General features: G+C 36.4%; 1 protein-coding gene across 3 annotated transcripts in view; it reads right to left on the bottom strand.

Moving 5' to 3' along the window:
- Positions 1-15,748, bottom strand: part of PALLD (palladin, cytoskeletal associated protein) — a 403,294-nt gene that overhangs the window by 225,169 nt on the left and 162,377 nt on the right. For all 3 annotated transcript variants that reach the window (XM_063077067.1, XM_063077068.1, XM_063077069.1), the window contains exons 3-5: positions 14,255-14,433; positions 1,760-1,826; positions 401-506 (exon numbers count right to left, since the gene is read on the bottom strand). In XM_063077067.1, the coding sequence (XP_062933137.1) occupies positions 401-506; positions 1,760-1,826; positions 14,255-14,433 (352 nt within the window). The remainder of the gene's footprint in view (positions 1-400; positions 507-1,759; positions 1,827-14,254; positions 14,434-15,748) is intronic.

Here is a 15,748-nt window from a genome sequence, read left to right as displayed (position 1 = left end):
ATGGGAAAGCTTTTTGTTGGTATGTTGACCTTTCCTGACTTTTAAATTTGTTTTAAATGAGCTGATGAATTTGGCTAAATAGAAGAGGGTCCATGTGTGGGGGAATAATCAAATAGTTATAGCTAAAACAGATACCACCTTAGATTATTGGCTGTTGGAGAAAGAAGTTCCCAATGGAAATGCAGATGTTAACTAACTGGTGGTGTGGTCTTAATTAAAGATTATTTTTAGTGGAATAAAGGAAGAACATTACCTACCATTTTCTTTTCTCCTAGTTCTGTTTCCACTTAGAAAATATTTCACTGGAGTACACTAGTTAGAGTGAAAGTTATATTCTTAAAACCAAGAGGTTTGCTAATGAGTTCAATTCCTTGTGGGCTCTGGCCCAAGGCACACTTACCTGTTGAACAGGAACAGATAATGGCTGGATCACAGCTGTGGTCACTCCCGTCTTTGGAGATGATGATCCTATTGTCAAGGAAACAGAAGTTGTTTTCTTCTGAGCTCTGGAAAACAGGAAGGCAATTGTTCAGAATGTTTTTAGCAGGAATTATCCTTTGAAACATTTCCACAGAAGAGCTGGGTTTCTTTCCGTATACTCAATTCATTTCAACTGTAGTTGCTTCAGAAATGGGAACCCATAACTTACAGGTACAATAGCTGTAATCAATATATGCATAGAATGTTCCTCGCAGACATTTAGCAAAATAAACACATGGATAAAAGAAAAGTAGCTAGATGTAACTCAGGCATTATTAAAGAGTCTAAAGCATCAAACCTGAAAAACCTAAGAGAACACAAAATACTTGGAAAAAATCCAATCTATTAACAGTAAGCAGATATTTGAAATCTTCAGGGTTGGGGTACTATATTTAACTCAAAGTTTTGGTTGACTATTTTAAGCTTAGCAGCTGTTCATTGTTCTAGTTTCAAATTTTGTTGAGAGTATCTTGGAATTTTTGTCTTTTCTTAGTGCATACAAGTTAGTGAGGTGTAAGGAAAAGATTAAGAAGAGTTGGTTTCTAAGGCTGGCTTTGCCAAGTAGTTTGCTGTGCAATCTTAAGCAAGTCACGTAACTTCATTAAACTTGAGCTTCTTATCTGAAATCAGGGATGGTAAAGTATAGGATCTTATAAGATTCCTTTGGCATCTGTGATTATTTGATATTGAATAGATATAATTATGTACATAACAGCAAATCAAAGGAATTTATTAGCACGGTCTCAATATTAGTGAAGTTTTCTACAAATTTCTGGTGAATTTTATTTTATTTTTGCACAATAATTTAGACATTAGCATTTTATTAACAATCCATATCTTTGTAGGAATAACTAAATTTTGTGATTTTCAGGCATGAGAGCTAACTAGAAATAGATTTTATCCAAATGAAAATACATTTCTGGCTTAATTAAATATTTTCCAGTTTGTGTAAATAAATTGGTCCTCATTTAATTTTAGTAACGATTTAACTGATTTTTTTCTCACTGTGACTGCTCTTTTCATACATTTGTAACCAGTTAGATAAATGTTTTTGAAACTAACATCGTGTATAGTTAGATTTTGGCATACTGATGATGAAAAGCAGACTTCAGAGTTCAAATTTATAAGGTAAAAATTGCATCCCAACTTCAAATATTTGATCTCTGGTTGACATCAGTTGACCTTTTCCTTCAAAGTTCAGCATGCATGGCTTTATATCCCAGCAATTCTTCTGCCATTCTTTGGTGCATAGATAATTGATGAAATCACAGGCACTTACTGTGGCATAGCTCCAGCTTTTGATTTGAAAGCTAAACTTTCACTCTCAGAATCTGTTGAACTGGCACCTGGGAAAGCATTAAAGATAATGTTAAAGCTAAGATGTCAGTGTTATTTGTAATAATTTTAAAGCGTAATGGTCCTCATTTTTAAACAATAATATACAAAGACTTATTTTTTATCTAAACACACAATGAAATAGAGAATGATTCAGGTTCAGATCATTTTTACTTAGACTGTTTCTTCAGAAAATTATTTTAAAAAAGAACTACTATAAAGAGCTTTCTTCAAAGCAGTATGCTTTTAATGCCAGATTTATTATTAGTTTCATTTTATGACTTTGGCCATCACAACCATACTTTTGAAGGGCTTATAAAGTATGAAATAAATGTGTGTCTGTGTGTCTACGTAAAAAACAACCGTGGTTTTAAACTTTAACCCTCTCCCAGAAGATTACATGGCACGGATTATTAATGTCTTCATTACTCATTAATCAGAAGATGCTTTCTGACTCTTGGATAAAATTGAGTGTGACAGTGGTTTCATTCTTGAATAAGAGGGCCTCTGACTTTGGATCATGCCCTCCCAAACTCATTTGCATCATTACTGTTCCTGAGTTAAGAATTGCCTTATCAGATTTTTAGACAAAATGTCAAAAACATTTTTAAAATTTTTATTTTAAAATGTTAAATTTTAATATTTACGTATTTTATGTCAAGAGATTTTAGATGACAGATTTAAAATAATTGCAATGGTTAAAAGTACATTCTTGAGGTTTCTTTTATGATATACATTTAAGTTCAGTTATTTGAATCATCTCATAAAATAATACATGTTTACAGAAAAATAACCAAATAGCACAAAATTGCGTGACATATCAGTAAAGGTCAGTGGGTACCTTTCTAAACACCATTCTGCACATTTTAACAGTCTGGTGTACATTTTTCAGGTAAGTGTAATATATCAACATACATACATTTATGTATACATTCATACACATGGATTCACACTATATGTAGTACTCTTGGCAATTAGCTACTTTTATATATCAGTACACATATATACATTCACTTAATTCTCTTGGATGGCTGCTAAGAATTCCTTCTCGTGGCTCTAACATGTTTTTCTGGTCTTTCATTAAGGTTGAAAACAGACACATTGAGGTAACTCTGTTGGAATGTTTGCTGTCCCTTCCTGTTTATTTCTACGAATACTGCCCAGTGTAGGCTTTCTTCCTCTGGTTCCTGGACTTACCACATAGATTCTTACGTTGTCTTCCCATGTCTCTCCCTTTCAAATTCATCTTTGCCCTATGTCAGATTAATTTTCCTAGAGCACATCTTTCCTGTTAAAACATTATATAATTTGAGTCTCAGTAAATTAAAAAGCCCAAAACCTGACACTGAGTGGCCTTCAAGATTTCACCCTGATTTTCTAGCTTTATTTGCCAGAACTTCCTGCACGTTCAAGGAATATAGTCCTAATCCAGAGTGTTGGACATACTAGTGTATACTCTATAGGTAAGCAGGATACAGCAGTGAAGAAGATACACACACACACACACACAAATCCCTGCCCTTGCGGCGTATGTATTGCTGTGAGGACACAGATAGTAGACAAGAGAAATAAATACACAATACGGTGGGGAGGGAAATGGGAAAAACACCAGGCAGGGGAAGGGCGTAGGCAGTGACAGGAATGCGGTGGGGTTGCAATAATAAGTAGGTGGCAAGGCAGGCTTCCCCAGGACCCAGAGGAGGTAGGGGCTTTCCCTCCTTGCTCGTTTTCCAGGTCTGTACCTTTAGTTACATTATTCACTCCTAGGAAACTCCTACCCAGTCTTTTCTTGATAGTCTGTCTTTTAGATCAGCCCAGTTAATTTTCCATGCTCTGTCTTCTCTGAAATCCTAGTGGCCTTGTTTACACCACTCATGTCACTTGTAATATCCTATCTTCTAGAAAGTTATTAGTTCTTTGAGAACTGAGCTGGGGTTAGGAAGAGAACTACCAGTTTTTGAGTCCTTACTGTTTGCCTGGCAGTCTCCTAGGCACTGTCCATTGTTTAATTATTTAATAATGAACCACACTAAAAAATGTGTTATGTCCAATTTACAGATAAGAAAATTGAGGAACCAAGAAGTTAGGTAATTTGCATAAGGTCACATAACTAGAAAGCAGTGGTGACAGGAATTGCACTCATGTTATTTGAATGTGCGGTCCATGCCTGTCTGCCATACCATGTGTCCTGCATGTGCTGTGCGTGTCTCTGTGCGTCAGAGTGCTTAGCTTCACGCCTGCTCTTGGCAGGCCCTTACCTTCTGCTGGAATGAATGAGCGGAACTAGGGAGATGCAGAGCTGGTTCGGGGACAGGCGGTGGGACTGTCAAGTAGAAAAGAGCAGCATGCTGGTGGGGCAGTAGTGGAAGGCAAGTGTAGAAACACAGGGCAGGATCTGGGATTTTAGGGCTAAAGTGTTTGGACTTTGGGCATTGAGAGTGGTGATTGGGAAAATTAACTGTGCAGGATGAACTGGGGGAGTAGGAAAAACAACAACAGGGCAAAACAAACAACAAACCACCAAAAACAGGTTATAGAGAAGGAGAAAGTTTTAACAGTGGTGAGGAGGTTGGGGGAGCTGAGCACGGGAAATGCTGAGGAAAACCAGTGAAGCTTCAGCTGGCAGAAAGTCATGGATAACCTGAAAGATCGTCTTATTGGAATCATGAAAGTGATTTGGAGAAGGGGATGGGTGGCAAAAATCCTACGGAAGTTATCACAGACATTCACAAAGTGGCCAGAAATCGAGGAGAGAAAGAGCTATTTTCACCTGATTACAAACATTTAAATAAAAAATAAAAAATAAACGACACCTTTCTGATGACCTCTATTTGGAAAGCCATTCTTGCTAATTTTTTAGAGAAAGGCAAAGGGCCAAAAAGGTTTGTGTCCCATGAGTAAGATTACATTTGCTAGTTTTCACACACCTGTCCCCCTTGTGAAATCTCAATGTCACCTTATGTCTCAGGTGTCAGAGAAGCTCTTGCAGAGGGTGGCAGACGGAATCTCCCTCTGTGTCAGCAAGTTCCCGTCCCTCCCCTCAGGGCCATTCTTCTCTTCCTCTCCCATTCTGTCCCTCCCTTTAATCACGAGCTTTGCACCTGCTGGTCAGGAACAAACACTCCTATCTCAGGTTAACATTTTTCTCTGTGTTTGTCAACCATCACTTTCGGTTTTTGATGTAGGCTACGGTCAGAAAGAGGTACACGTTCCGGTGCTTTCAATTACGGTTCATCTAACATTTACCTGTCTACATCTTAACTATTCTTATTTTGCCTCCCACACAGAGTGAAGGAATCGAATGCTTACCTTGGCCCACATTTCGGTGATGGAATGTCAGTGGAAATGACACGGAAACGAGCCTTCTGTCTTAACTTCAAAAGATATTCTCTCTCCATTTAAAAAACTTACCCAATTTAATAGTTTCTTGTAGGAAAAGACCCAGAAAGTACACAACAGCAAAAAAATTTTTAAAAATCATTTGGAATACCACTACCCAAATATTTCAGACTGTGTCCTTTCAAAGTTTATCTGTGTACATAGATAAGCAATAAATATGTTTTTAAAAGTATGATGATGCTAGGCATACTGTTCTATTATTGCTTTTCCCCCTACTTAATACATTGTGAAGTGCCTTTCCATGCCAATTAATAAACACACACTTTATGATTTTATAACGGCTGCTTAAAATTCATTTGTGTGAATTACCATAATTAAATCATTCCACTATTATATTTATGATTTCCATTTTTTACATCTCCCCAGAAATATGTGTAAAATAGCAAAATATCAAAATGCCTATTTCCTCACACTCATGAAAACACTATGTTTTAATTATTTTCATTGTTGTCAATCTGGTATCATCCTTAGTTAAAAAATAGATTTTGAGTGGAAGCAAACTAGATGTAAATAATACAGATCCAATCTCAGGCAAAAGCAAGTCTTCATGAAGGTAGATATCAACCTATGTTTGTATATGTGTGTGTGTGTGTGTGTGTGTGTCTGTGTGTGTGTGTGTATACAGTCATGCACTGCATAATGACATTACAGTCAATGATGGACCGCATACATGATAGTAGTCCTAAAAGATTACAGTGGAGCTGAAAAATTCCTGTTGCCTACCAATGTCCTAGTCGTCTTAATGTCATAGCACAATGCATTTCTCATGCAGGAGCAATAGGCTATAGTATATAGCATAGGTGGGTAGTAGACTCTACCACCCAGGTTTGTGTAACCATACTCTATATTGTTCACACAGTGACAAAATTGCCTAATGACACATTTCTCAGATCATATCCCTGTCATTAAGTGATGCATAGTGATATATATTATTGTTCATTTCACTTGTGCGTGTGTGTGTGTGTGTGTGTGTGTGTGTATGTGTATTTTTTAAATCCCTAAGTGATTTTACTGGATCAGGTTATGGAGTTTATCCTTTTGTATACGTTTTGCTTTCCAAACTTTAAGGAGCAATATAGTCTGCTTCCCATGCCTGTTTCTCCCTTCTCTCCCTCCCTTTTTAATCAGTTACCATAATTACCAGAACAGCAAGCAAGAATCATTCACAGATAAGAGCAATTGAAGTAGTGGCAGAAACTTGTCTGTGGTCAGACCTTAAGTCCTGGATACCAGATTAAGGAGAAGGTCATAGCTGCCCCAGTGACAATTAGTTCATTTGCATTTTATTCTGTATTGGTAAGGAGGACAGATTCAGAAGTAAGACTGCCGGGGTTTGAATCCTTGGTTCCCAGGTCTGAATGTGTGTGTATGTTTGTGTGTTTGTGCATGCGTGCGATCTTGGGCATTACTTAGCCTCTCTAAACTTCAGTTTCCTCAACTATAAAATGAGGGTGTTTTTTGTAAGGATGAAAGGCGATAGATAATCCATGTAAAAATGAGGAACAGTGGTTGGCTCCTAGTTAACACTAAATGAATGTTAGCTACTGTTCTTAAGTAATAATTTCTTTTACAACATTCTAAAACTTGATGCATAAGACAGTGGAATTTAGACAGTTTTCAACTAGTGGGTTGTTAATCTTTTAGAGAAAGTTTCGTTGAGATTTTAAATTCTATAGAAAACTTCCTACCCTCTGACAAAGGCTGAAGTACTGTATGCTGCTGTAGTAATAGCAACACACTTTAGGAAGCAATTCAAAAGGGATATGCCTGAGTCTAATTTAGTGCTGGAATAAGTAAAGTACAAAAATTTCTTACTTTGAGTCATAATATGAGCCTAATAATTTATCTGATGTTCTCTCCCATTTCATGTGATCGCTCTTAGGGATAAAAAAAATTATTATCCGTATTTTGCAAGGCCAATGAGCTGATTTTCTAAAGTGCTTTATGTTAGGCTTAGAAATTTGAATCTTAATGGCTCTTTATTTTTGCTATGCTTAACTCCCTTATCCTCCCTTCAATTTACCTAAAGTCACATATGATCTATCTAAAATCATAGATACCCAATGGCTACTTGGCTATCTAAGTGAGTTCAGCAGTGTCACTGGAAAACTGTGCACAGGGAAAAATCCACTAACATTGTGGAAGTCCTGAGCACAGGGAAAAATCCACTAACATTGTGGAAGTCCTGAGCATGAAATATACGTGGCATATAGAACTAAAGATGTACTTTTTTCATGTTGAGTAGTTCATACAAGTGATTCAAACGAAGAAGAGGACTGGCAGTTCAGAAGCTTTTACATAGAAGAACCAAATTTAATTAAATAAAATTAAAGATCAGTGATGTGAGTATTTGGGGTGTATCAGAGTTAGATACTAAAACTGGTTTCAGAAGTAGAGAAACATCTACTTTTATTCTATGAAAAGTATATATATTTTTTATATCTTGCAGTTAACTTTTTAAGTTCCTTTGCATACTTACAATACTTTTATGTTTCTCTTATACCAGTTATTATAACATCACTTATCATTTTATATTCTGATTTTACTTTATTTTATTTTTCAAATATGTACATCTCTGCTGTTAGATTGGGAACTCCTTGATATTAGGGACTGTGTCTTAACCGTAATTTGTACCTGCACTGTGTGGCCTTTAGTAGGGCCTTAATAGATGTTAGTTGAATTTAGTTGATAGGCTTTTACCTAAATCTAACGTGATTTCCTTTAACATCTGTAGTATACAAGCAGCAGACTCAAAAATTCACCATCATTTCCAGCAATCTTGCAAGCAAATAAAGCATTTTATTTAAAGGTGCTCTATTTGAACTTGGATATGGTGACAAATCTGTTCATCATTAGCAAACAGGTATTTTTTTTTATGGAAGTTTCAGTTCCCTTCCCTGTATTCTAAAATGCTTCAGGAAGTTTGCTACACAGCCCAGTCACGACCAATACTTGTTCCTAACTCAGTGAAATGTCAAAACCTTTTTTTCATTCACTTGTTGTTCATGTAGCACTTTGAAATACCTATCAGTTTGATATAGTGGTTAGGAATATGGGCTCTGGAGCAAGACTGCCTATGTTCAAATCCTGTGTGACTTTGAACGAGTCCTTTTAACTTCTCTGGGTCTCAGTTTACTCATTTATAAAAAAGATACACTAATAATACCTCACAGACTCACAGTAGAGTTTAAATGATTTTGTATGTATGTGTGTGTATTTTACAAGTGCCATGTAAGTGTTAGTTATTATCACATGTAGAATGTTTGCTTTTACTACCAGGACGAGGTCCCTTGAGGAGCTTGAAGATGTTTGCTTCCAAAGACAATGGGGAGGGACGAAAATGGAGATTCCATTGAAAACATATTCAAAAAAATAGTGGCAGAAAACTTCCCAAGTATAGGAAAACTCACAGATCTTCAGATCCAGGAAGCTCAACGATCTCCAAACGTATTCAACCCAAAAAGGCCTTCTCCAAGACATGTCATAGTCAACTTGGCAAAACTCAGAGACAAAGAGAGAATCTTAAAAGCTGCAAGAGAGAAGCCTCAAATCACCTATAAGGGAGCCCCAATCAGGCTAACATCAGACTTTTCATCACAAACCCTAAAAGCTAGAAAGGAATGGGATGATATTTTCAAAATACTAAAAGACAAAGATTGCCAGCCAAGAATACTCTACCCTGCAAGGCTATCCTTCTGAAATGAAGGGCAAATAGTATATTTCTCAGACAAACAAAAACTGCGGGAGTTCACTACCACACGACCACCCTTACAAGAAATCCTAAAGGGAGTACTGGGTTTGGTTCCTGAATAATAACTACCACTGCCATAAAAACCCAAGAAAAATCAATACCCACTAGTATAATAAAAATGGCATTCATGAAGAGAAAACAAGCAAACAAAAACGCTATCTACAACCCAAGGAACCAATAAACACAGAAACCAAACAGTAAATCAGAAAGCAAGGAACAAAAGACACCTAAGACAACCAAACAACCAATAAAATGCTAGGAATAAATCAACACCTTTCAATAACAACTCTTAATGTAAAAGGCTTAAATTCCCCAATCAAAAGACACAGACTGGCTGACTGGATCAAAAAGCAGGACCCAACTATATGCTGCCTACTAGAGACCCACCTCACCCATAAAGATTCACAAAGACTAAGAGTGAAAGGATGGAAAAAGATTTACCATGCAAACAGAAAAGAAAAACGAGCTGGAGTAGCTATTCTTAGACTTTAAACTAAAAACCGTAAAAAGAGACAATGAGGGACACTACTTAATGATAAAAGGTCTGATCCATCAAGAAGACATAACAATCATAAATATGTACGCACCCAATGTTGGAGCAGCCAGATTTATAAAACAAACTCTATTAGACCTAAAGAAGGAAATAGACACTAATACCATAATAGCAGGGGACCTGAACACCCCACTGTCAATATTAGACAGATCATCTAGGCAAAGAATCAGTAGAGAAACACAAGATCTAAACAAGACTCTAGACCAATTGGAATTGGCAGATATCTACAGAACATTCCACCCAACAACCTCAGAATATTCATTCTTCTCATCAGCACATGGATCATTCTCCAGGATAGATCACATATTAGGTCACAAATCAAGTCTCAATAAATTCAAAAAAATCGGAATTAGCCCATGTATCTTCTCAGACCACAATGGATTAAAACTAGAAATTAATAACAAATGAAACTCTCTGGAAACTATACAAACACATGGAAATTAAACAGCATTCTACTTAATGACATATGGGTCCAAGAAGAAATCAAGCAGGAAATCAAAAAATTTATTGAAACTAATGAAAACAATGATACATCATACCAAAACCTGTGGGATACTGCAAAAGCAGTATTGAGGGGGAAATTTATTGCATTAAATGCTCACCTCAGAAGAATGGAAAGATGGCAAGTGAACAACCTAACACTTCACCTTAAAGAACTAGAAAAACACGAACAATACAAACCTAAAGTTAGCAGACGGAAAGAAATCATCAAGATCAGAGCAGAACTGAATGAAATTGAAAACCAAAAAACAATTCAAAAGATCAGCGAATCAAAAAGCTGGTTTTTTGAAAAGATAAATAAAATTGACAAACCATTAACATGGCTAACAAGAAAGAGAAGAGAGAAGACTCAAATAACAAAAATTAGAAATGAAAAAGGCGATATTACAACTGATTCATCTGAAATACAAGGAATCATTCGAGACTACTATAAACAACTATACGCCAACAAATTTGAAAATCTGGAGGAAATGGATAAATTTCTGGACACACACAAGCTCCCAAAACTGAACCGTGAAGACGTAGAAAATTTGAACAGACCAATAACAATAAAGGAGATTGAAGCTGTTATCAGAAGGCTCCCAACAAAGAAAAGCCCAGGACCAGATGGATTCACAGCAGAATTTTACCAAACATTCAAACAGGAATTGACACCAATTCTTTACAAACTATTCCAAAAGATCGAAATGGACGCAAATCTCCCAAACTCATTCTATGAAGCAAACATCATCCTGATACCAAAACCAGGTAAAGATATAACCAAAAAAGAAAACTACAGGCCGATATCCTTGATGAATATAGATGCAAAAATCCTCACTAAAATACTAGCAAACAGAATACAGCAACACATACAAAAAATTATTCATCACGATCAAGTGGGATTCATCCGAGGGATGCAAGGTTGGTTCAACATACACAAATCAATAAATGTCATACACCATATTAATAAACTCAAACACAAGGACCATATGATCATCTCTATAGATGCTGAAAAAGCATTTGAAAAAGTTCAGCACTCATTCATGACAAAGACCCTCTATAAGTTAGGTATAGAGGGAAAGTATCTCAACATAATTAAAGCCATATATGACAAACCCACTGCCAATATCATCCTGAATGGGCAAAAGCTGAAAGCTTTTCCTTTAAGAACAGGAACTAGACAAGGATGCCCACTCTCAGCACTCCTATTCAACATAGTGATGGAAGTACTAGCCAGAGCAATCAGAGAAGAGAAGGAAATAAAGGGCATCCAGATTGGAAAAGAGGAAGTCAAACTGTCCCTGTTTGCAGATGACATGATCCTATATATCGAACAGCCTAAAACCTCTACAAAAAAACTCTTGGAATTGATAAATGATTTCAGCACAGTATACAAAATCAACACACAAAAATCAGTAGCATTTCTTTTCTCCAATAGTGAACATGCAGAAAGAGAAATCAAGAAAGCCTGCCCATTTACAATAGCCACCTAAAAAATAAAATACTTAGGAATTGAGTTAACCAAGGAGGTGAAAAATCTCTCTAATGAGAACTACAAACCACTGCTGAGAGAAATGAGAGAGGATACAAGAAGATGGAAAGATATCCCATGCTCTTGGATTGGAAGAATCAACATTGTGAAAATGTCCATACTACCCAAAGTGATATACAAATTCAATGCAATCCGCATCAAAATTCCAAAGACATTTTTCTCAGAAATGGAAAAAACTATGCAGACATTTATATGGAACAATAAAAGACCACACATAGCCAAAGCAATGCTGAGAAAAAAAACATAAAGCCGGAGGCATAACACTACCTGACTTTAAGCTATACTACAAAGCTATAATAACCAAAACAGTATGGTACTGGCATAAAAACAGACACACTGACCAATGGAATAGAATAGAGAATCCAGAAATCAACCCACACACTTACTGCCATCTGATCTTTGACAAAGGCACCAAGCCTATTCACTGGGGAAGGGACTGCCTCTTCAGCAAATGGTGCTGGGATAACTGGATATCCATATGCAGGAGAATGAAACTAGATCCATACCTCTCACCATATACTAAAATCAACTCAAAATGGATTAAGGATTTAAATATACACCCTGAAACAATAAAACTTCATAAAGAAAACCTAGGAGAAACACTTCAGGAAATAGGACTGGGCACAGACTTCATGAATACGACCCCAAAAGCACGGCCAACCAAAGGAAAAATAAACAAATGGGATTATATCAAACTAAAAAGCTTCTGCACAGCAAAAGAAACAATTAACAGAGTTAAAAGACAACCAACAGAGTGGGAGAAAATATTTGCAAAATATACATCTGACAAAGGATTAATATCCAGAATATATAAGGAACTCAAACAACTTTACAAGAAAAAAACAAGCAACCCAATTAAAAAATGGGCAAAAGAGCTAAATAGGCATTTCTCTAAGGAAGATATCCAAATGGCCAACAGACATATGAAAAAATGCTCAACATCACTCAGCATCCGGGAAATGCAAATCAAAACCACATTGAGATACCATCTAACGCCAGTTAGGATGGCTAAAATCCAAAAGACTCTGAACGATAAATGCTGGCGAGGTTGCAGAGAAAAACGAACTCTCATACATTGTTGGTGGGACTGCAAAATGGTGCAGCCTCTATGGAAAATGGTATGGAGGTTCCTCAAACAACTGCAGATAGATCTGCCATATGACCCAGCTATCCCACTCCTGGGAATATACCCAGAGGAATGGAAATCATCAAGTCGAAGGTATACCTGTTCCCCAATGTTCATCGCAGCACTCTTTACAATAGCCAAGAGTTGGAACCAGCCCAAATGTCCATCATCAGATGAGTGGATACGGAAAATGTGGTACATCTACACAATGGAATACTACTCAGCTATAAAAACGAATGAAATACTGCCATTTGCAACAACATGGATGGACCTCGAGAGAATTATATTAAGTGAAACAAGTCAGGCACAGAAAGAGAAATACCACATGTTCTCACTTATTGGTGGGAGCTAAAAATTAATATATAAATTCACACACACACACACACACACACACACAAAACCGGGGGGGGGAAGAAGATATAACAACCACAATTACTTGAAGTTGATATGACAAGCAAACAGAAAGGACATTGTTGGGGGGGAGGGAGACGGGAGGGAGGTTTTGGTGATGGGGAGCAATAATCAGCCAAAATGTATATCGACAAAATAAAATTTAAAAAAAATAAAAAATAAAAAATAAAAACATGAAAGCAAAAAAAAAAAAAACAAAGACAATGGGGAGGATCATTTTATTAAAAGTAAAGGTACTGTTAGTCAACAGTAATAGTTATGTTTAAAGCTATAAAGGAGTTGTAAATGATGGTTCACATCCTGCTTTCTTCCACTTCAAATAATGAGGAAATTTGGAGCTATTAATAGTAAAAAAAGTAGAGACCTCAAAGATTTTTAATCTTCTTTCTATACTTTAACTACTATTTGGAAAAGCAACCAATTAACAGGTTACTAACTAATTTATGGATTTAGGGACAGTGGAAACACTGGCACTCAGAACACTTCCAACTGTTTTCAATGATTGGTATTGATCAAAATACATTAGTTATGTAAACTATGATACTTTGATATCAAGTTTTCCAAATCCCTAGAGGCTGAGTCTTGCGAAAAATGAATTCATAGAACAATTTTCTATTCCATTTCCATTATCTGCCTACCCCTCTTTGATACAACATCGATTCCTGAAATTATTCTCACCTAGTGATTGCAAGTTCATAGTACATTTAGCAGGAATAATGAAGTCTTAACAAAAGAGGCAAAATTCTAGAATTTTACAAAAATGATAACATTCAAAAATATTTTATCACTTAAAATTCTCATGAATGATTTCCTAAGTCATTTATAGTTTAACTTCGGTTGATATGGTATTTTAGTTATGTTCCCATACTTCATTTACTAGAGAAAGATAAAAATAATTTGGGTACTTCACACACTAAATAAATTCAAGTTAATGTAGCTGAAATATTTTAAATTAAAAGGAACAAATGCTGACATTAGAGATAGTTAACGTGTGCCTAAGTGTCAGAACCATTCAATTTACGTATAAGGTTTTTCAGGAGAAATAAGGTTTGAATCACAACATTATTATGCTGGTTGCATTGGAAAAGCATATTCGCAATGACGTCCTATGAGACTCAAGCTATTAGACTACTCATGCTCCTTGACCATGCATGCACCCTTCCTTACCTTCAATGAACACCTCAGCAGATGTTGTGTCTGAGCCGCTGGGGTTCGTAGCCAGACAGGTATAGCGACCGGTGTCGTCCTCAAAGGCCTCTGCTATGATCAGTGTATGGAGGTCTCCACCCTCACAGTGGATTTGAATATCAGGAGTGTTGTGCAGCTCCTTCCCCTCACAGAACCATCTGCAGGCCACATGGAGGTCAAAGGACAGGAGAGAAAGAAAGGAAATGATGATGTTTAAAACAGTGAAGCACAAGTGAAAGGGTGGATGCTATGCAATGAGATGTTTGTTTGATTGGGAAAAAAAAAGATCAGTGTCAATGTTACTGATGGAAACTCTACATTTTAGACAATGAAATTAATGATAGACAATCCCCATGGGTTTCCTTCCTAAAGTATCCTGTACATTTTATCAGCCTTGAAATAAGAGACATTGTCAAACCTGAAAAGACAATTTCAGTTACAAAATAAAAGGAACAGAAATACAAAGTGTCTTGTAAAATGTGTTATAATAAATGTCTCCTACATATATTACAATTTTATCTATTATTCTTATCTAAAGAAAAACACAAAAGTAATATAAACATTATGCTCAAAATATCTAAAATATTAAGGGAAACTTATCATTGTGTTAAAAAATCATGGCAGCAATATTTTGGTTGACCCTAAGACTTCTGGTCAGCTGAGCAGTAACAGATTTAATGTCTTCCAGGTTTGTGATATTTACAAAACTTTCCAGCAGACCTCCTTGGCCTCCAAGATGCAGAGAGACGTAGCAGTCATGCTGTAAGTCATTCTCGCCGGTCAGCACTTTTCCTTTCCCATACAACCAGGACCTTGGCGGGGAGACTGCAGCCTGCCAGACTGTTTAAACAAGGGTTCTCTCTCACACTTTCCTCTATTCCCCCAGCACCTCAAACTCTCAACAGCAGTGGGTTGCCTGTACATTTCACAGGACCCCCCCCCCCAAAGCTGGCCTAAAAAAAAAAAAAAAAAAAAAAAAAAAAAACCCAAATGTGATTTATTTTTAAAGAAATATGTAGAAATGTGCCATAAGTAAAAGGATTGAGGTCTCTGACTATATTGTCCATTTAGCTCTTAATTAGCACTTAGGGATTTTCTCTGAGTCTAATCTATAAAAATCTTTGGATTTGGCATCCTTTTGTGAAAATATGACACTGACAACTAACAAATGTTTTCATAATATGGGTATTTGTCTATATTTAATTTGAAAATAAATTTAATGAAGCAAATGAGTTTGATAATACTCAGTATTAACACCAGGTACCATGTTAAAAATTAAATATGGGATACTCACAAAAGAACAGATATGACTTTGGGTATTAAAGAACATAAAATAACCAGGCATCTGAGCATTCTATGAAATGCAACCCATATTATGTTGAGGAGGGCAATATTTCTTGATTCCAGGGCACTTTGTGGCTTTCTTTGTTGTCATAAAGTCTTGGAGAACTTTCCAGCCTAGGGCCATCTTTC

This window comes from Cynocephalus volans, chromosome 13, assembly GCF_027409185.1.
Source record: "Cynocephalus volans isolate mCynVol1 chromosome 13, mCynVol1.pri, whole genome shotgun sequence".
Classification (NCBI taxonomy): domain Eukaryota; kingdom Metazoa; phylum Chordata; class Mammalia; order Dermoptera; family Cynocephalidae; genus Cynocephalus; species Cynocephalus volans.
The sequence above is the reverse complement of the archived record's forward strand: the minus strand, read 5'-3'. Positions and strand labels throughout refer to the sequence as shown.